Genomic DNA, 20,734 nt, shown 5'->3' on the forward strand with positions numbered 1-20,734 from the left:
GATTTGGCCGAAGATCAATCTAGCGTGGTGTCAGCGACTTTGCTAGCTTACCTGGTATGTTTTGTGAGCGCTGTTAGGGGATTTTTTCCCTCGCGTTTTATTGTGACAGGATTTTCTTTTAATTAAGCGCGTTTTTTTTCTAAATGTTTGATCCGCTACATGTATTAGTTATTATAATTCGGTTTTAATACCAATCACCTGTTCAAATTAAATGGTTTTGACATGACTCCTTGTTTTTGTTTCAGACGTTCTTCTTTCTAGGATCTGGCATGAAGCATCCGAATTACAGGACCAATCATTACTTCGTTTGGTTCTAGGCCTTCTACATTTGCAGCCAAGATCGAGGGCTCTTTCCACTGTGACTATGTATAAGTCAGGCTGGTTAAGATGGCGGAAGTGGGCTTCTTCGAAGATTGGTATACCTTTAATTCCGGCCAAGCCCTTGCACATCGCCTTGTTCATCACTGAGCTTACAAAAATTTGTGTGGAAAACAATATGGGTGCGTCACCCATTGAAGCTGCGCTCTATCGTATTAGAAAGTGTCATACTATGGCCGGGATGGAATCGTTTCCCTGACTGGTTATCAACTCGTGAAGTCACTGTCGAAGGAGCGAAAAGGAAGCTGACTCGTCCAGTGCAGCCTAAAAAGCCTTTGTCCGCTCATACAGTGCAAGCAATTGCCGAAGTTTCGGTTACGAGTAATCCTCTCTCTGACGTCCGCTTTTTATTTATTTTGCTGGACAGTTTAAGCCTTAAAGACGTTGCTATCAAGGGTGATCATATGACAATTTATGTTGCTAAGCGCAAAAATGACTAATACCGAGAAGGTCCTACTTCCGATCTTGCTAAATCAGCGAAGTCTCCTTGTCCGGTTGCCATAACCCAAAAATTAATTAAGCTCTTGCCGCAGTCAAGCGATTCCGAATATCGGCTTGTTCGTCGTATGGTTAAGGGTAAGTCTCGCGAGTATTTCCACTCTAGCAAAAGGGTTTCCGTAAATACGCTGAGATATGATTTTAAAAAGTACATAGAACCTTTCGTGGACGACGTTTCCAAGTTCGGTATGCATAGTCTGGTGCCGCGTTCAACTCCGCTTATAGGTGTATTCCAGGTGACCTATTGGATATACACACGGGATGGAAGCGCCCTTCTTTAAAGAGTAGATATATTAAGCACACAGTTGATGAGCGTTTAAGTGCGTCAAAAGCACTTTTGCTGCAATTTAGTTGTTCACGTATTTTATTGTTCTTAGCGCTACTTAGTCGTAGTGTGTTAATACAGTGTATATTTAACGTAGTAGTCATATCGGGGGACGTGAGTTGTGTCTGGCCCGTCTCAGATTTCCTTCCTTTTTTCCCTTAGAGGTTTTTTAGGACAGGATTTTTCAAGCCACCCTAGCACGCTTGCAAAATGATTTTATCAATTCTTTATTTGAATTTGCATTATATATTGCTGATTAAAGTGCGGATATATGGCGTTTATTATATCGGGAAGATTCATTTTTAGCTAAAAACAAAGAGTAACAATTGACCGAGCAATGATGCATTTGATTCATGCATTCCCGAAATCATTTGGTACTAAATAAATCTCGAATAAATTAAGAAAATACATATTTTTAAGGAAAACACTCTAAGAAGCAGATGTTTCACCAGGTTTTGATTTTTGCGTCATATTAATTTTTCAATTGCCCACTCCTTCATTTGACCAAAACAATTAAACTTTAATGCTTTTTGACTTGAAGTCGTTCAATTCTTTTAGAACTTGATGTTGCTCCTCGTTAAAGAAGCTTGGCCGAGGGCCATGATGCTCCTGAACGATCCAAAGGTAGTCTTGCATTGCAGGCCGGACGTTTTCGTGTGTGTTCTCCCAGCTCCAGTACATATGAGTCTTGTTGATTGCCTGTAGGTGACCATAGCTGAAGAGAGAAGACAACGACGACATTATATTAGTACAGCTGGTTTAATCTGCTCAGTAGACCATGAGATAACAGGATTTTTGATCAAGCGCAGAGCTACCATAACTTAAAAAAAATATATATATACATCATCGATAAATTTAAGTGGCCCTGAATGTAATTCACAAAGGGTTAGGAACTTTGCAAGGAGAAGAATCTTCATATGCTGATTAACATGCTACAGGAAAAAAGTCCCCCCCTTCCCCATTTATTCGCACATCAAGCTGTTCCTGAAATTCTGGAGCATTGTGCTTGCCTGTCATAACAACTAAAATTTAAGTTTTATGATATTTAGTCAAAAAGCACCCGAGTAAATTAATCATCCCAGTTCTGCCACAGGATCATTGTAAGACGAGGGTCTCAATGGGGTGATGGCTTTTATGGCTAACTGATAAAATTTTGGCCAGTTTACGACTAAAGGTTAATACTTTCCACTGCGGTCAACAAAAAGATTTTTTACGTTTAACTACTTTTTCACGACTAACAGTTAAAACTTGACAAATTTTCACGCCTAACGGTTAAATCTTACGGCCGTTTTATAGTTAACAGTTAACCCCATTGAGACAAACTTGGTACTGAAACATGAGAATTTCACACTTTCCCCTCCCTGCCGCCTTCAATAGTCCCCCTCCTCTGGACGAGAATACTACTAACCCATAATCTTCAATGTATTTTGCCAGATCTTTTGGGGGAGCTGTACCACCGGACAGCTTTTCCCTTGAGCCCGCAGATCCAGCCACAATGATCGTTATGTAATCAGGGTTAGTATATACATGTTCTTCTGTTTGAATATCCACTTTGCCGCCGTAAGCTGGAATCAACAATTAAGTTCTGTTAGAAATAGTAAATATTCCTGACGATGGTAAATTCGCAAGGAAAGATCTCTGCTTCGGCGTTTGAATGATCTGGCAAAATACATCCATCTGACCTCTGGCAGGAACCACAAAGGAGGCGTGAAGGGGGAGGGGGGGAAATGAAGGTTAAGCTCTCTCACACACAAATTATATTCGAAAAAACAGTTTTTCTATCGCTCTACTAAAACGTTGCTAATTTATTAGACGCACAGGTGGTACTAATCGTTCAAAAATGACAGGGTGGTGCGAAAGAGGCAAAACTTTTAGAAACAAAAAATTTCCGACCGAAACCCGAAAATTCTATCCTCCGAATAGCAACGATATAAATTGCTGCCATTTGATAGAAGATTTTGTTAATGAATTAAACGACCGAAATGGACCATGGATTCACATTATAGTATAATTCATACTACAAAAAAAACCCTTAAATCGTAAATTTTAAATTGGAGAGAGTACAACCCTTTTTTGAGTTACATCTCAAATATTCCACCTTTCCAGTTCAGCGACAAACTTCCAATTATTGATAATCATATTACTGTGTCATGTATCCGCAAGGATTCGTGATCGATGTTCTATTTATATAAGTTCCACTTCCCCAGCCTATCCATGACGATCTTAAATATATGCCTCCCTACCGACCTACCCATAGTCGTAGATGTATTTTGCCGACATTCTATCAGGCGCACGAGTCCAGTTGGAGAGTTTTTCGTGAGATCCAGCAGATCCCGCGACAATGACTGTCTTGAACTTAGGATTTACATAAACATGATTGTCTGTTGGATACTCCACACTGTCGTTGTAAGCTGTTTCAGAACAACAATATTGTTAATGGAGAAATCGTCTGAAATCGTTTCACGGAAAACTGAATATAACGTATCTATGGACTGGGGTAGAACCTTCTCAGGCGCAAGTTGTACCTGCCACCCCTCACGCATGTGATTTTCACGTGAATGTCACAAGAGTCTCACGCGTGCTAGTCGAAAAACATCGATCTTAAACATATACAGAACTACCATTTGAGCCCAACTCACGAGTTTCGACTGCTTTGTCACATTACTTGTTTACAAGTCATCTCCAAGTTTTAAAACTTCAAACGGTATTGGTATTTTGATGGCCAGTTTTACCTCATTTACCTCTTTCACAATTTTATTTTCAACAAAATGTCACCCGATCTCTTAAGAAAATCTTCGGAAGTCGTGTGAAAATTTCAAAATTCCATGTAATATGACTCTAAAATCTCCTGTATTATGTAAAACCAACCATAGCATATTGTAATTCCTGAGTTTTAAATGCATGGTTCACAAGTCATAGGCTTCGAAAGAGTTCACAGGTACTACAGTAAGAAAAGTGTACTGTTAGTCTTAACTTTCCCAGAAGTGTCCTTTGTCACATTTTCATCAATTCAGATCGGTTCCTTTGCGAAATGCAAATTGCAGTAACTTAGATTTTATTTTGTCGCTTGTCAAAAGAAATAACACCTTTTAGTGTTATTTTGTTGTTTGTTTTTTTCAATCAAGATACTCACGGAGCGTGAAAGGAATCTTACATGGTCACTTACTTGGGTAGAGCCGCTGATAATTGTGTGCGTGGCCGCATAGATGTAAGTCCACACCATACTTATGTAAAAGTGGACCAAAAACAGAAAAATCCGTCTTCTCCATGAACCATGCCTGGGGAATAATATGGAACGAAATGGGTCAAACAAAGAAGGCGCAAGTTAAGGCAGAAGCATGCATGTTCCAGATGCCTTATGATTTGTCATTTCTGTATCAAAAAACAAATATGAAAAGTTATTGCAGTGATGAATTGCGAAGCTGAGAAAACGATCGGCGAAGCGCTGGAGCACGTAGGAAGGAAAAAAGGAAGAAACCTGTCAATTTTCCGTTGCTTTCGCATTCTCGCCCTGGTTACTTTTCTTTTCATCGAGCGCCACAAAGAAAAAAGAAAAAAAACGTCTTCTCCGTAGCTGAAACATAATCACTGTTGTGAACTTATTCTGTGACGCAAACAAATTTAACAGTTCACAACTCAACCAGTACCTTGTGGGCAAGGGAAACTATCCATGGTGTCCTCTCTCTGTTTTGGTTTGCCTTTAAAAAGAAAATTGCCAAAACTTTGTTTAAAACTTGATAAAAACTTGATCAAGTTTTAGACAAAAAAACAAACAAATACATTAGGAGAAGGCGAAGATTTTTCGATTCACGAGGAAGTTTCAATTTTGGGGAGCGAACATTACCTTGATTAAGTCAGCCTCGAGCCAATTAAGTTGTCTTTGAATTTGACCCTGCAAATAATGAAATAGAGTCAATGACGTCCTGACACTCCCAAATTGACAAGCAGTGATATGACATCATAAAAGAAAAGAAGAAACACTTGATGACAAACGGCAATCATCGTGGAACACAAGAGCGTTAGGTAGTTGGTCGAGCAGTCTCAAATCTGTTGAAATGTATACTTCAGGACGTTCTCTCTATCAAGTGATGGTAGTAATGTTTGGAAAAGAAGTTAATCGTTCAGCTGTGATTTGTGAAATTCTTCAGTTTAAATAATTGTGGACCAAAGAAAGTAGATGGTACCTTATTGGAATAATAGTGGTAAACCTCCGAGTCGAATGCCACGAAATGAATAAGTCCTATGTCCATACTCCACCTTAGAAGAATAGAAATCAGTGAGGCCGGTGAAGCTAAACTAAAGAATAAAAATCACCGAAGCTGGTGAAAACGGAAACCATGTTATGCACTGTATAGACTAAAATTTGCTATCTCGAATGCTTTCTTGAGGAAAGAACCAAATGTACGTTTGTTTAAAAGCTGGAAACTAACAAACCGAAAAAAAAAAAAAAAACGCAAAAGAGCTCCCCGATTCAGCCACAACAGCTCTGTGAAGCTGGTGAATATGTGAATTGAACATTTGTAGTAGGTCAGAAAATTCATTTACCAAAGACTGGTTCCACTTCCGCTCGTCTCTCCAACGCCTAGCTCCATACTAGAGAAGCGGTGAACGAAGTGAGTGAAGTTATACATTTGCTGTAAGAATGAAAGTGCGACCATTAAAAAATGAAAATGAAAAACCGCATGGTTGTGACATCTTCTTATTTCAAATGTACCTCGTGATTTCCTGGTAGAGCCATGTAGGGGACTTTAGTGGCTATGGGTTGTATAGAGTTCATAAACCTAGAGCAGTGGAAAAAGAAACCGGTATTGGGCTATGAGCAGAGTGCTTGTTGGAGAAACTCCAGGATTACATTGGTTTCCCAAATAAGTCTCTGTCCTTATTGTAAAAGGGTCACACTACACTCTTGACCAATGAAAAGAAAGATCAAATAAACAGCGCGAATCCATCACTCGCGTTTTCCCGCGCTTAAGGACTGTACCCTGGGTTTCGCTGCATTGGGTCAGCGGATGTCATCTGACGATGAAACACCCCTCTAAAAGGAAACATCTTCCATACTTACTCATCTCCAGTGGTTCCGTCTTTTTCATACATATCATAAGCAAAGTCTAGAAGTAATAAACAGTATACATTTTACGTCTGGTCACGAAGAAAACACTGAGGCTTGTTTTCGAAAAGATCTAATAATGTTCGCAGATACAAAATTTTCGGGGAATCTGATCGCCTTTAGGTAAATGTATCTCGCGTGGAAAACACCTGATGTTCCCTTAAAAAAATTCATTCCAAGCAGGATACATTGGAATCTATGCTAAGGTACGTAATTACCAATCAGCCAATGAAAATCGTCGTTAGAGCAAGTGCAACCCCGTATGTATCAGAGTATAAAGGGAAAATTACATCAACTCTAAAGTTACACAAAAACTCATCCGCCTCTGTCGGAGAAAGTTTGTCACATGCTACGTGAAATCTGAACTAAATCATGATTTCAACTTGTACAGGCAAACTTATATTGAAGGTCAGAAATTACAGTAACAAAATAGGGTGCTTAAGTGATGCAGAATAGTTGCCCGTACCTCCAGCGTGAATTACAGCGTCAAAATCTCCATCGCTTGCTTCCTTGATAAGTCGATTCAGGCTTACAGCATTTGTGTAGCCCATATCTCCATATATCTATCAAACAATAATGACAATAGCATTAATATGGAGTTGTTTTTCACTCAGACGAGGCGAGTTTGATGGTTGGAGACATACTTTTCTAATTTCAGTGTCAAGACACGATCCCGCGTCCGATAAGGTCAGGAAAGGGTCTAATTACGGCATAATATTACTTTTAAGAGAAAAAAACTTTTGCAAGGCTCAAAAGATGCGTCGTTTAGAAGATTTATCCTGGAAAATCCTTTTGGGAGTATTACGTAATCATCACTTATTTCTGTAGGTCCTGTTACAACGATGTAATTTTTTCATTTCATCTGAAGATGGGCAAAACGATGCATATTTGAACATGATGGAAAAGTATATGTTCAGTCTAAAGTTTTTAAGGGAGAGTCCGTGAAAAAAAAACACACCTCGTATCATTGAAGTTACGGCGGAAAGGTAAAGACTCATATATTTTTTTAACTAATAATGCACCTATTTATTCATAAACATATTTTTTTGCTAACCCCTTTGACACCTTGAATTTGTTTCGGGATAAGGTAACTGAATTATGAATCGCTCTCGTGACATTTACACGAGAGACATTACATCAGTTGAACTCACCGCGAAAACTGGGTTGCCTTCTTTAGTAAAGAAAGACATGACTTCACTGGTTCCATTGTCTGGTACACCAACTTGGTAGTAGTAACGCGTGTTAGGCTCAAGACCTGTTAACTTTATAACATGACGTAACATTTAATTAAATAGAAAATTGCGTGACGTTTCGTTAAAAATGATGACATAGCTGAAAAATTGTAACATGTGAGCTTTGGTTCCATTGACGGATTTTTCAAGAAGGGAATGGATACAATTAGTTCATTCTTAAAGTATAGATGGTAGACCATCGTAGGTTTCAGTAAAATTAACAGTTTGCTTTACGACTGTTTGTGTGGCTTTGTGGAATCGAAATCACTTCCGACCGGAAATCCTAAAAATCGAGTACCTTCTGTTTCAAGTCGTGTTTATAAATATTTGAGTAGTCTCCTTCTCTCTGTGTATTCATCTAGTAGCAAACTTGCAAAACAATTTCTCTACTCTATAATTTAGACGATTTTACTAAAACTGCGGGGTTGATCCAAGGTCTCTTAGAGATGCACTCCTAATAATATTTAACATAGTTCTTCTTACCTTCACGTTATGAATTCTAAAATAATGTCCGTGGGTGCCGAACTTAAACGATGTTCCAGTTTCCTTTCTAGTTAACTTATCTGGGCTAGTTCCATAAGCCACGACTGTCCCTGGTTGTAATTCCGGCGACGGCGTCACGTAATTCACAATTCTCTCGCTGGAAATACCGGTGTAAGCGATGTGAATTTGTTCCGGTTTGTTGTCGTCTGCTGCACTGTACGTGAAACAGATTAGGAGATGAACCAGAACTGTAAACATAGACATGTTCACGGAAAACTTGACTTCCATTCGCCCGGCTACACTGAGGTCTCAGAGCTTTCCAACTAGCTAAATATTTAAAGACCTTTGGAGCCAGAGGTGCACGTGACAGTCATGAGGGGGAATCATGACGAGATTGAAAGATGACACCCTAAGGCGTTATAGCGCAAAGCATGAGAAGGCATGTAGCTCGTTGCAAACTGAAATTGTCTATACCATTCTTTAAGCACCGATTCTTTCATTTCACAAATACTTGTTTTTTTATTTTTTTAATTAAGTATTTGCAGATGCTGTTATTTTAATATTCGTATGTCAGCTGAGTTGGTACATCGAGTGTTTGAGGTATACTTTTGAAATTAATAATTTTCATCGTCAGTACATATGTATGGACTAAAACTCAACCCACACTGTCCATACTCATTGCCTTAAAAAAAAAAACACGTGCTTTAGCCCAAATCATGATCTTAAATATAGTTACCCAAAAACACTGAGGTGCCTGTGGAGGACAAAATTTCTATCGAGACTATCTACTTTAATAGCTTGTCATAAAAAAAAACTTTCATTTGACCTACAAAATAAATATCAAGCAAAGAAATGATCCCACAGGCAATCTGTAATTTTAGCAATTACTACCACCACGTGAGCTTCGAAGCCACACGTCGGGAGTATTGGGAACTACCTTCTACTTTACAGACTAAAGGAGGCGCATCAATCATAAATATTTACCCTTTAAATCCCAGATCAAATTTGTCATTCTCCTTACTGTCAGCCATACAATTTGTATAATGCTAATGTAGAGAATTTGTTATTGGATGAACTAATTATCCCCAATTTGATATTTTTCTTAATTCTCGTCACTCATCTGGTTGGTTTTGTATTGATATTGTAAGGAGAAATTCTGTCCTGGTCACTCATGGAAGTTAAAGGGTTAACTGATATAAGAAGTTCGGATTGAAATTTCTTTATTTTAGAGACTACGTGGGAATTTTCGAAGGCCAAAAAAAAGTGAAAAAGAAAGGTTTCTAGGGGGAACGGAGCTTGAGGGGGATCAGAGAAAATTGACTGCCAATGAGGGGGATCATAAGGATGCCACAGAGGGATTAGGTAAATTTTATTGTGACACGACCAAAATCCTCCGACCACCACCCCCCACCCCCCTCTCTCTCACACCCTGGCGAAAAATGATGACAGGTCCCTCAAGTCACTTACAGGGTCAGAGGGTGAACGTTTGATGCATATTTTATGTGTTCAGGTCACAATACGTATAAGTTTTGTTGCGTAACAAAACTACATTTTTTGTGAATCAGCCAAAACACTAAAAACACGTGTGCAGCGATGTTATGTAATACCAAAATGGCTTAAATGGAAAATAAAAAACACTAAATATTCTATAAGTCAACTTAGACAACCTGCAACCATAGGCAAATTAACCAAAGCCAGAAACTGATTAAAATATTTGGAATAATACCTACTGTTATCTGTTCATGGGTTGAGCATTAAGTACGAGGCAATATTTCATAAGGAGTTTTAAAAAACCCATTCACACCACCAAACCATGTTCAGTCAGGTCAAGTTGAACTGAAGGAAAATTAACAAAAGAGAACAGACATCCTGAATTTTCCATAGGATTCAAATTTCCTCTAAGGGCCTGTGTACATGGTGCTGGGGGACCCCGGGGGGGGGTAGGTGAGGTAACCCGCTTGTCCATTTATGATCGCTTATTTTACCTTGTTCACATTTATACGTGAACAAGGCGGCTTGCTAGGTCTGATGGGTAGATGGTAAACATGTCAGCCGGGGTGAAAATTTGCGAAACACGAGTGTGATAAAACCTCGATAGCGATTTAGTCACGTTTTTATTTTGAACTCAACACTGAGCGGAAGCGGAAGTGAAGACGTTGTACCGTCATAAATGGTTAACGGTTATTGGCGAAAATCTAAGAGGAAAATAAATTACGTTTTTTCGGCAACGTTTTACAACACGTCGCCGTGGTGACATCTTAAACTCCCTAATTGTAAGTGCGACAACAACCGCGAGAAACTTCACTCCGGAATCCTAGGGTTGTTAGATTGTATGTAAAGGCGGGCTATTTTTTGACCACAGCTAAGCGGGTTACCTCACTTTCCTGGGGTTCCCCACCTCTATCTAAACAGGCCCTAACTTGTTATTTCAATTTGCTAAATTAGTCGGCGACAAACATTACTTTAAAAAGCTTCTAAAACAAAAACAAACTCAAACTGTTTGACAAAATAGCTTTTAAAGAAAACATGTTTAACCTTTAGTGTGAATGGGGTGTTAGTTTATTAAAAAAAAAAATTAGTTTATCAAAATTCCTTTATTACAAGTATGTGGTTATTACAACAAAAAGTGATTTGTAAGAAAAAAAACTTGCGACGTCTAGAACGGAGAAAATTACGCACCGAATGAAAAAATTACAATAGGACCCTAGTTGAAATTAAATATTCTTGAAACAAATAAAGATAAACTAGTAACAAAACAGAAACACTGTCCTTGCTAGACTATAAGTGGCAGTATCGTTACGCCCGAGCAGAAGATACGGATGATATATCCCTCTCTTCTAAAGAAAATATTGTATCATCCAGTTGTGATTGGCATTTTCAATTTAGATAGCATACATTGACTTAACGTACAGCATGCTATTCATTTTCAGAAAAAAAGAAAAAAAAGGAGCTTACTGCGATATACAAAGTGAGGATAAACTGAATGAACTGCACCATCAAAACAAAGCAGTTCCACATATAATGCGATGTTTCTTGTTTTTCACTGTCTTTGCTCGGGGTATATCCGGAAATGTTTTTCAAAACACTTTGATATAGATCATACTTGATCTTTGTAATGAGCAAATTATCATCGATTTGTGGCTGGTATATTACAAACAACTTGCCAGTAGCCTTGGTGAATAAGTCCTCTCAGTGGCAAACATAATAATTGAAAGAAATGATGAATAGACGAGCATAATAGAAATAGCCCCGAAATTGTCATCACCTGAAAGAAGTTTATTTAAATTTTAGGGCGAGCAAAGTTATTAACGCCAGTGAACTTCCTTCGGCGACTAATTTTGATCCCCAAATCACCACGTTAAGCGTTTCTTAAAAGGGAAAAAAAAAGCTTTTAGCTCTTGTTTCTTGGCCAAAAGCCCGAGGAAACTCAGTATAAATAAGAAAGCGTGCAATATCGTGGACTTCACGCAAAGTTGACAAATAATAAATTATTAAGAGGGAAATATAATTCAATTAAGGCATAAATTTATAAGGAAATAATCCCTGCTTCTGACCCCTACGCAATGACTTTTTTTCTTTTTTTTTCTTTTTTTTTTGAAGCCTGAATATTTGAGGTGAAACCGAAACATAATTGAATAAATAAGGTTTTTCTCAATCTAGCCTCCAACGTACACAAACAAAAGTCCGTAAATTTCTTGGAACGAAATTGTTTTGGCGAATTATAAAGTATTAAGAGGGAAGAGGGAAAAATAATTCAATTAGGGGTATAAATTTCTAAGGTAAATGATCCTCTTGCAGAACCCCAAAGTCTATAACTGTTGTTTTCCGAGCTTTAAGATTTAAGAATGAATGAAAGGAAGTTGTTATCCTAAATTTATGTTTACCAACCAATATTGTGCACAATGTCCAAAACGAATATCACCAACATGCAACCGGTCTTCTGTGGATTTACGAGATGACTACACAAAAGTTGTATCGTTTTTCTGGGAAAGACGCGATTTACAACTCGAATTTGTGGTTTGTGATTTGCAACTGGCCGGCGTTGATAAACTTCCTCTCAAACGTCCTCGGCGGAGATCTCTTCGGTAATTTAAGACATGTCGGATGGCTTTACGAAAGTCCGGCTTAAGAAAGGAGTATACCAGTGGGTTTATAAGCGAGCCAAGAGCGATCGTAAATAACGAAACGATTTCGAGATCGTTCGGGATGAGCTCAGGACGTCCTATTTCGTGCACGACTGTCATATATTGGATAGGAAGCCAACTTACAACAAACATAACGGCTACTATTATAAAGACCTGAGCGAGCTTTCCCTCTGAAGAAATCTTGCTCTTCCGTTGTAAATTTTTCCTTACCGAGGCAGTGATGGCTCTCTCGCGTTCGACACTTCTTTTCACCTGCGTGAAGATTCGTACGTATCCTACAAAGATGAACACGTAGGGTAGTAACACGCACAGTCCAATTTCGCTGACAACGTAGATCTTATGCGCAAGCACGGTCGTGTTCGTTCCCCAAATTAGAGGGATTAAAGAGATAATGAAGGAAAATAACCAGCTTGCGACGAGTATTCCTTTAAAAGCGCTCCTCATGATATTCTCGTACTGCAATGCTTTTAAAACAGAGACGTAGCGATCGAAGGTCACAGAAACAAGATTAAAAACACCTGACAGAAGCGTGATAGAAATCAAGTAACCCATCTCGACTGAATGAGGAGAGACCAGCGCGGCAGGAATTAACACACTTCCAATCAAAAGATCGCTGAACGCAAGCGATACCACGAACCCGTTGGTGTAAGTCCGCATGCTCTTTCGTAGATAAACAATAACACAAACTGTCAAGTTAGCAGCGACGATTAGAGCTGACAAAAACACGAACGTTATGACGAGGGCCAGATTGTCCGTCATGACTGGTGCGTACGGTGTTTGCGGTGTTTGCTTCGCCAGGGCTGTTTTGCATCAAACGCCTGTTCTTCCAGGCGTCGAGGACAGATCAAAAGGGGATTTGTTTTGGTTGAGTCAATGTCCGCTGTCTGCACGAAACAGTGATCTCAGCCTGCGCAAACGTCGCCAGCGAGTAAGGCGCGTAGAATTTCAACTTCCACATACACTGACAGCTAATAGTGTTCAGATCATGCATGGGACATGTAACTCATGAAAAGCTTCTCGATCGTCTCCCACCAAGATGAATGATATTGACCCGGTGGTTGGTATCTGAGGTGTTAAGTCACAGGAGTCTGGTTATTTAAAGTTTGATTATCCTTTCAGGGTGCTTCACACCACCAACTGGCTTTGACGCATACGAAATCAAACTTTCCTGGCCGCAAGTGTTAAGTTTCTACCTCATTTTCACGGAAGAAATTCTGTCAAATGAACTTGAAACCGCTGGTGTTATCGATCGTCTAAAGGAAAGAATTGGTGGTTTGAAGAATTTCCAACTGCTGATAATGAGAAGTAACCGTAAGTATTGGAAAGTGTTTTCAAACGATTCCAAATAACGGAAAACTCCCCTTCCTCTTCAGCCAGAGCTACCGAATCGACTCGATCCTCAACTCACGACGATGGTTAGCTGAATTATAAGTTTTTCCCTTTTCGAGAATGTCTCTGAAAGAAAATGTACCTTGAAAGTTTTCCGTGACGGCGTAACAGATCCCAAAGTTTCGACTATTTATCCTGCGGCGAAGTAATTTATTCCAAACAGAAAGGCTTTCACACCAACCGAGACAGGGAAATATATTTATTCACAGCCGACAGGTGAAGATGATTAATAATGAGAATGGATTTCCTTTCGATGGGCTTGTCCAATTTGGCAGCCATTCAAGAAAAGAATGGTGGCGATTTTAATAACCGGCGACAAAGTTCCTCACTGACACAACACGAACAAATGGCATTTCTTGCCGCGAACAACGACGCACCACGAAACAAAACACATTTAAAATTATTAGTTGAATTTTAAACCTTGACAGTATAACAGAGTAAACGGTCTTGCGTTGAAACAAACAATTTATCCAAATTGTTTTGATCCTCAATAATCTCAAGTATAAATTTAAAGCAAATCCACGAATCCTGACTAGAATTTCCAAGATGAATCAAGAGAGAAATATGAAAATATGAAACTCAGTTTGACGTCTTTTTGAAAACGTTTTTACGTAGCAAATGTGCCTTACAAATTAAAAATTTAACGAGAAAATAAAACATCTGCAGTGAAGATCTTTTGTCCAATGATAAAATTCTGGTTATAACCATTTTTCATATCCGCTGCTCGAAAAGCAAACATTAAAACAAACATAAAGGTAAGCGCTAACACGGACAAAAAAACAGAATTTTCAAATATTCCATGGGTCCAAACTAATTCCCTTGTTTATAATATGAATTTAGTCCTACTACAGTTTTCTTCAATTCAATTCAGTTCAATCTATTTACTCTTAGTGAGTCCCGAAGTTCAAATTTCACAGTGTGAAATCTAGAAGTTTGAAGGTCTGTCCAAATAATACTGAGGCAGGAATAGTTAAATCAAACTTAGCAATTTAAGCGTTAGATAAGATAAATTGTTTGAATCGATGTTCTTAGTCGAAATTCGATTTAGTAAATTTTCTTTTGGCCTTTTTTTTGCAAACTTGGAAGAAATGCATAAAAAGTAACAAATGAATGCTCAATGTAATTTTGTTCCATTTAAATAGTCGGTATCTGATAAAGAGCGAGTTTGGACTATCTTTGAAGATTTAAATTGATTTATTTCTCTATCCATTTTGTTTTAATTACTTCGCTTACTATGTTATTGGTTTTAAATCACATATGCTTCGGCTTTTGTCTAGAAACGATTAGGAAATGAAATATCTCAACGCAATTTGTAAATGGGTCGCTTGAGTTGTTTTAAGCTTTATCATTTTAAGCTGAAAAACAGAAAACATATTGTTATAAAAATAATCAAAGTGGTTGGCGATCGTCTTACGCTTATTGCTCAAAACACGTTTCATTCATGCACAATAAATAAACAATCGCTATTAGACGATACACCGTCTTTCATGATCACGGCACGCACTTATTGGACAGGATAAGAAATAAAGGAAAAACCTGTCTCATGTCTTACTACTAAACGTTCTGTTTTGAACCGATAAAATTCCTCAAATTTTACTTGCACAAAATTTCTGAACCGATTAAATTCGTGAAAATTCCAGTCAATTACCAGGGCAAATTTTATTCGGTACAACACTGTGCAAATAAAATAAGATTCTTGTTCTATTGGTCTAGACAGTGCTAACTTATGCGTACAGACCCTTCTTGTGTTCTGTAATCAACTATTCAAATGCAGTAATTGCTCGCCGAATTCAAATTTTTTAGACCAGACAGAGCAGATCAACCAAATGGGACATGAATAAAATGATCTTATTTTTCAACAAATTAAATTTTTTTTTTTAAAACTCATCTCTGCAATTTTACCAGTTCTTAACTAACGTCAAATCTTCTGGATTCAAGGTTCTATGTGGAATTCATGAACAAAGATGTAACAATTAATTGTTGAAGAGCATTTTTCACGAAGCGCTTAAAGCAAGAGAGAGTTTTAGGAAAGCGAGCCTAACAAACATATTGTTCAAATGCGCTTACACGGAATGGTGTCCTTACCTCTTGCCAGAGGGCATGATGGCCTGCCGAAGTCTTTTTATGATGGAGAACTGTTATATTCATCCCTTTAAAGGCGTCTTGGCCTCCACATAGATAGCTTTTGCAACGTTTTAATAAAGCACTCGTCTAAGTTTCCTTCGCGAAGGCATTTTTTTAGCTCTTTTATTTTGCTCCAATGGCTGTAAATTAACATTCAAATTCGGATGTGAATGTTAAGTTTCATTGTCTTGCAAAATAACGCAGCGAACATAAAAGTTACACAGAGAAGAGAAAGCTAAATTGTTCCGTTGTTTGTAATCAGCAGCATTGTTCTTTTTTGATAACCACTTCCCAATTTAAAATTTAAAAGGCGAGAAAATGTGTTTTGTACCATCTTTTCAGACACGAACGAGAAAGCGAAATAACAAAGACAGAGGAATAATTCCGACGAGTTTCTAAGTATTTGATATGATACTGCGTTGGGTGTCCCAAATACATAATTAAAACCTTGCCAACGACTAAAGTTAACGACAGTCAATATTTCACGAAAATACACAGTCAACAAAGTTTACTGTGAAACCGAAAATTTTAGCGTGTTTGGATTGGTACCATTTATGAACACACCTCGACAGAGTTCACTGTGAAACCGAAAATGTTAGCGCGTTTGGATTGGTACCATTTATGAACTCTCTCTTTTCATCTTTATTACAAAAACAAACCAAAGAGGCTGCAAACCAAGGCCAAAAATTTTATTCAGCTTCACCAAATACACTTTTTCTGACGCTCATGTTTTTCTATCAAATCATTAAAAAAACTTGTGATACTTTAAGGAAAACTTTAACATTGTAGATGATAAAATATAATTTCTGATTTAAGTAATCGGTATAATTTGGTTAAAGTTATACCGATTTCTGGTTACCTTTTTTAAGAATAATTTGTTAACGTGAATAGGAGAATACTTCTAGTACAAATCATCGTCAAATAAATCTTAATAAGTCCACAACCGGTCTACAAGCACTTCAAGTCCACATCATTTGAGTTCAAGGTTGTTCTACAGAAATACAGACAAAAGATACCATACTTTAAGTACTAGTCCTGGGGTGAATATTTAGTTCTTCAGGTGAAAACACTAAACATCCTGGAACTGTATCGTGATTGGCTATGGAACGTCTGATCAAGTTTGACTTATGAACCAGCCGGGGTACAATTGTTAATTTGGGTGGGTCCAAATTTCAATCGAATATGGCCCATGAAGAGCTCTTTGATTGAAATGGGGTTGAAGTAAGACGACTTAACTTAGACAGCTACTAAATTAATCTTCGTTCCTAACATTAGTAAGGGTGTTTCAGGTGTGTTTCAAGGTACCATGTTAACAATGTACATGAAAAAAAAAATTACGTGCTTCTGATTGGCTGAAAACGAGTGCATTCTCATGTAACAGGAGTGCAAAATTGTAACACAAGACCAAATTACAAATAGCGCGCACACGCTTTCGAAATTTCGACAATTTCGTCTGTCTTGACTTTCTGTGATGTTTTTTAATGTACATTATTAACAAGTTATAACATGATTTCTCCTGTAATTTGGTGCAATAAGCACTTGTACATTTTTTAAAGACTACAAATTGCACTTGCCCTACGGGCTCGTGCAAATTTGGTTTTCTTTGAAAAATTTACTCGTGCTTATTAACACCAAATTGCCAGAGAAATTTCTCTAGTATCTACACAAATTGAACAGCCTAAAAGAACAGCTGATACTTTGATGTTAAAACAATTTACGATGTTTGTTAAAATTTGGTGTGGCAATTCAATTGTAATTCTCGCTGATGGATACAACAAAGAATATTAACACATGGTCATCTGACCACTACCACTCACCGACAGGATTCAACCCACACATGCCCTTTGTGATCTTATACATCACTGTAGCGGAAAGATCTGTAAGAGAAAAGAGAATCAGGACTGAAAGTGGCCAGCTGAACTGAATTAAATGACTGTATATAAGAAAAAGTGAACATGAAAGCGATCTTCGCGGTAATGAACACTACTTAAGCAGTAGTGAAAATGAGGCCTGAAAAAGTATTCAGGCCTGAACGGGATTTAAACCCATGACCTCTACAGTATCGGTGTAGCGCTCTATCAACTGAGCTAACATGACAAGTGGGAGCTGGTCATTATGCTGGTTCCAAATAAACCCTTACTAAATACGACTGTCGTTTCGATAGGCTGGTTGGAAGTTCTCATCAGAGTCTAGTGACGAGTTGCTCATCTCTAGAACTTTAAAAGTGTGGTTCTTGAAAACGAATTGGTCAGTGCGCTATGATACTTTAACCAATCACTGTGGGTTGGTCAGTTTCGATTTCTTGGTAAGGTGACGTCGTTCTGGCACCTCTGGTTATGTAAGAGTAGTGAAAGAGTTTTTTGTGAGGTGCTGGTGGTTGCAGAAAAATCTTTCGTGAAACGTCCGTTCTGAATTAATTAAGTAGCTTTCTAAAAGCAATCGTTAAAAGAAGTTCGTGCAGTAGACCTTTCTTCAAATGGATGACCACACTTCAAGATGAACTCTTACTCCTGGGCTCTACAATCTACTGTACATAATACTCTATCGTATATAAGTAAATCTAGTGAAATTTCAATTCTAGAAGACACAGACGTCCCTTTAGTCCATACTAAGCTATCATGTTTTGTTTGAGAAATACTATAAGGCCTACCACTGACTTCAGAAGCTAAACTTTTAGAGTCTGAACTGAACAACACTTTTTAAACCAAATCAATTTTAGAGCTGTGATCCTACTCCTTGTTTGTTTCAAGCATGGATAACTAAAGTCGATCACTCACCGGTCTCGTAGTAGTCATACACTGTGACGGAAGCTGGTTTGGTATTCTTCACCACAGACGATTGGAAGATTTTGAACGAGAAATTAACTTTGTCAATCTAAACCAAACGAAACAACGTTAGTAACGCTTAAATCCTATTGAGCTTGACTGACGAATTCTCTCTAAAAAAAATTCCGACCGGTTTAAGTTTACAAGGATAGGTTATTTTCTTCGTTGTTTTTCGAAGCCGTTGTGGTCTTCTTTCCATACCTAACCCTTTAAAATCCTAAGGGTGACTAGCATCTAATTTCTCTGGATATTATCACCAATAAATAAAAACATTAAAGTTATCAGAATACAGGAAATGACCACCAACTTAAAAAAATCTTTATTGTTTAACAAATTCTCCTTGTCAGTACCATAGGAAATGTAAAAAGAACCGTAGGGAGAATGTGCATACTGATGTTAGGATGTGAGGAGTTAAAAGAGGAGCGTTTTCAAAGGACAATCCTTTAGAAACCATTTTCGAAAAGTGCCGTTTTGATCAACTTTTTCGGGTGCTTAAGTCGATGTATAGTAGACACAAACACCTTATAAATCCTGCGTGTAACTAAAACCCATTCGAGAGGAGAGGGCCTACAGAAGAACTATATCGTCCGCAAATATTGTCCGCTGAAGTCAAGAAAAGCATTCTTTATTTCTTTGTTTTCATTACAAATGGTTCATTAATTCGTTGGCGTTGTCTTTCAAAAGCGTTGACGCCAGCTTCTCGACGGCTATTAGCAACAAAACCATTCAAAATGTCTATCCACAGATACTAAATTGAGGCCATAAGAGATTCAAAGCTACGCAGACTGGCTAAAAGAGTTTTATTTCTTAAGATCACTTTGCTGATACATATCAATTTCACATACCTCGTCAAAGTACATGATCACGTGTTGACCTTCCATCTCGTATCGCTTCAGGCCAAGCTTGGGTTGGTTCGTGAGCTAAAATTATATGGGAAACAAACATTACAAAAGCCAGCAATTTTCATGTTAAATCTCGCAAGTACCTACTTATAGCTTAGGAACACAGCACAATTAGGCTGTAATGCAATTAGGATAAAGTTGATGCTCTAGCCTCGTCATGCGATTAGCATGATTATTCGCGACGAGAATAGACCAACCTACCAGCCAAAAAATGCTGCCTCGATATAACATCAAATTCATTTAACTTTACTATAAAAAAAACACAAAAAAAAGCAAAAGCTGGCAGCTAAAAGAGGGAACTAAAAGTCAGATCGTCACAACTAAAGGCTTAAACTACTCGGTGTGAATTTCTTTCCATAAAAGTTAACTTCTCAATCAGTGGTTGATTATCATTTCCACGTTCTCAAGATTTTCACAGGGTATTGCTCTTTTTAAAGCCAATATTTCCATAGTCTGTTTCAGACCTACTGCTGTCTCTTGAATCATCTTTTGGATCACGAGCAAGTAAGGAAGCTCACGCTCTATGCGCTCGTTCTTACGCGCTCGCTTCAGGCGCTTGCTTTCTTTACCTAGAAACAAGAAGTCACGCCACTGGAGAGACTAAAATTCCACATAAGTTAGAAAGTGTAAACTTACTCTGTCTAAGCTTTCTTCATCAACCTGATAACCGGATACTAGTTTGACATCAATGACCGCCATGTTGGATGTATCTTCTCTCAGCCACCTTAACCAAACAATAAACAATGCCTTGAACACCATCACAAACTTGCCTTAACTCAAAAATTACTGACTTATCTGTCCTAACTGAGGATGCTTTTGTAACTTGTTGATCCTTATAGTAGGTGAGACGGGTGGCAGATATGAACCAGGGATAGTAGAACCATAATTCAAAGGGTCCCCTTAGAACTATAATAAGAGTCCCCTGGCGTCCATTTGATCTGCAATCTCGGATTAGTTTCGAAACTCAACCGAAAACTGCTTAGCCTTCAAGCAGACTATAACTGGCACTGCGAGAAACGCCCGTACGGCAACGCCGATGAAAGCTTGCCAAAAGGCTAAAGATTTGGACTCGACTCTTACTTGGCACTGATCGAAAAATCCAAAGGCAAACACAGAGGATCACCGGTTTCTGTTGACAGTGGAGCGAATATATCATCCGATGGTGTCAAGGTGACTTTAAGATCAAATGCTGGTTTCTCCTTCACATCTGGGATGTTGTACGACACGTCCGCCTAAACAGATACCAACAACGTCAGTTGTAATGTCTCCCTATAGATTTTGATATATTTCTGCAAAAATCCTTACTTGATGGATTTAATGCCTATC

At 38.2% G+C, this 20,734-nt stretch overlaps 3 protein-coding genes and 1 pseudogene across 7 annotated transcripts in view; 1 reads left to right on the forward strand and 3 right to left on the reverse strand.

The window, feature by feature from the left end:
• The first annotated feature begins 387 nt into the window (after nucleotides 1-387).
• LOC131775580 (uncharacterized) lies at nucleotides 388-1,363 on the forward strand (annotated as a pseudogene).
• On the reverse strand, nucleotides 1,223-8,364 carry LOC131775548 (acid phosphatase type 7). Of its 2 annotated transcripts, none has more exons than XM_059091663.2 (12): nucleotides 8,024-8,364; nucleotides 7,460-7,570; nucleotides 6,775-6,871; nucleotides 6,264-6,309; nucleotides 5,916-5,982; nucleotides 5,747-5,835; nucleotides 5,386-5,458; nucleotides 5,046-5,093; nucleotides 4,849-4,899; nucleotides 4,368-4,479; nucleotides 3,453-3,612; nucleotides 1,223-1,916 (listed from the first exon to the last, which is right to left on the reverse strand). In XM_059091663.2, the coding sequence occupies exons 1-12, from the start codon at nucleotides 8,309-8,311 to the stop codon at nucleotides 1,715-1,717; spliced, it is 1,344 nt and encodes a 447-aa protein (XP_058947646.2). In that variant the 5' UTR covers nucleotides 8,312-8,364; the 3' UTR covers nucleotides 1,223-1,714. The 2 variants fall into 2 exon arrangements, with proteins under 2 accessions (XP_058947646.2, XP_058947647.2); XM_059091664.2 differs by lacking the exon at nucleotides 3,453-3,612 and adding an exon at nucleotides 2,610-2,766 and having other exon boundaries at nucleotides 8,024-8,363.
• A 2,111-nt stretch (nucleotides 8,365-10,475) lies between these two features.
• LOC131775589 (adenosine receptor A2b-like) lies at nucleotides 10,476-13,751 on the reverse strand. Its single transcript, XM_059091703.2, has one exon. The coding sequence runs from the start codon at nucleotides 12,925-12,927 to the stop codon at nucleotides 11,983-11,985; it is 945 nt and encodes a 314-aa protein (XP_058947686.1). The 5' UTR covers nucleotides 12,928-13,751; the 3' UTR covers nucleotides 10,476-11,982.
• A 2,604-nt stretch (nucleotides 13,752-16,355) lies between these two features.
• LOC131775531 (pregnancy zone protein) overlaps nucleotides 16,356-20,734 on the reverse strand; it is a 36,308-nt gene continuing 31,929 nt past the window's right edge. For all 4 annotated transcript variants that reach the window (XM_059091649.2, XM_059091646.2, XM_059091648.2 and 1 more), the window contains exons 32-37: nucleotides 20,489-20,640; nucleotides 20,045-20,132; nucleotides 19,352-19,426; nucleotides 18,459-18,555; nucleotides 17,499-17,558; nucleotides 16,356-16,672 (exon numbers count right to left, since the gene is read on the reverse strand). In XM_059091649.2, the coding sequence (XP_058947632.2) occupies nucleotides 16,662-16,672; nucleotides 17,499-17,558; nucleotides 18,459-18,555; nucleotides 19,352-19,426; nucleotides 20,045-20,132; nucleotides 20,489-20,640 (483 nt within the window). In that variant the 3' untranslated portion in view covers nucleotides 16,356-16,661. The remainder of the gene's footprint in view (nucleotides 16,673-17,498; nucleotides 17,559-18,458; nucleotides 18,556-19,351; nucleotides 19,427-20,044; nucleotides 20,133-20,488; nucleotides 20,641-20,734) is intronic.

The sequence above is a fragment of the Pocillopora verrucosa genome, chromosome 4, assembly GCF_036669915.1.
Source record: "Pocillopora verrucosa isolate sample1 chromosome 4, ASM3666991v2, whole genome shotgun sequence".
In the NCBI taxonomy this organism is placed as follows: Eukaryota; Metazoa; Cnidaria; class Anthozoa; order Scleractinia; family Pocilloporidae; genus Pocillopora; species Pocillopora verrucosa.

What these genes read in the sequence shown, in the direction of transcription:
- LOC131775548 (XM_059091663.2), bottom strand. Translation starts at nt 8,311, where the DNA reads ATGGAAGTCAAGTTTTCCGTGAACATGTCTATGTTTACAGTTCTGGTT. An exon ending in ACCACTATTATTCCAATAAG is followed by an intron (nt 5,094 to 5,385) that starts GTACCATCTACT and finishes CATTATTTGCAG; the next exon opens with GGTCAAATTCAAAGACAACT. An exon ending in TAGTTTCCCTTGCCCACAAG is followed by an intron (nt 4,480 to 4,848) that starts GTACTGGTTGAG and finishes ATTATTCCCCAG; the next exon opens with GCATGGTTCATGGAGAAGAC.
- LOC131775589 (XM_059091703.2), bottom strand. Translation starts at nt 12,927, where the DNA reads ATGACGGACAATCTGGCCCTCGTCATAACGTTCGTGTTTTTGTCAGCT.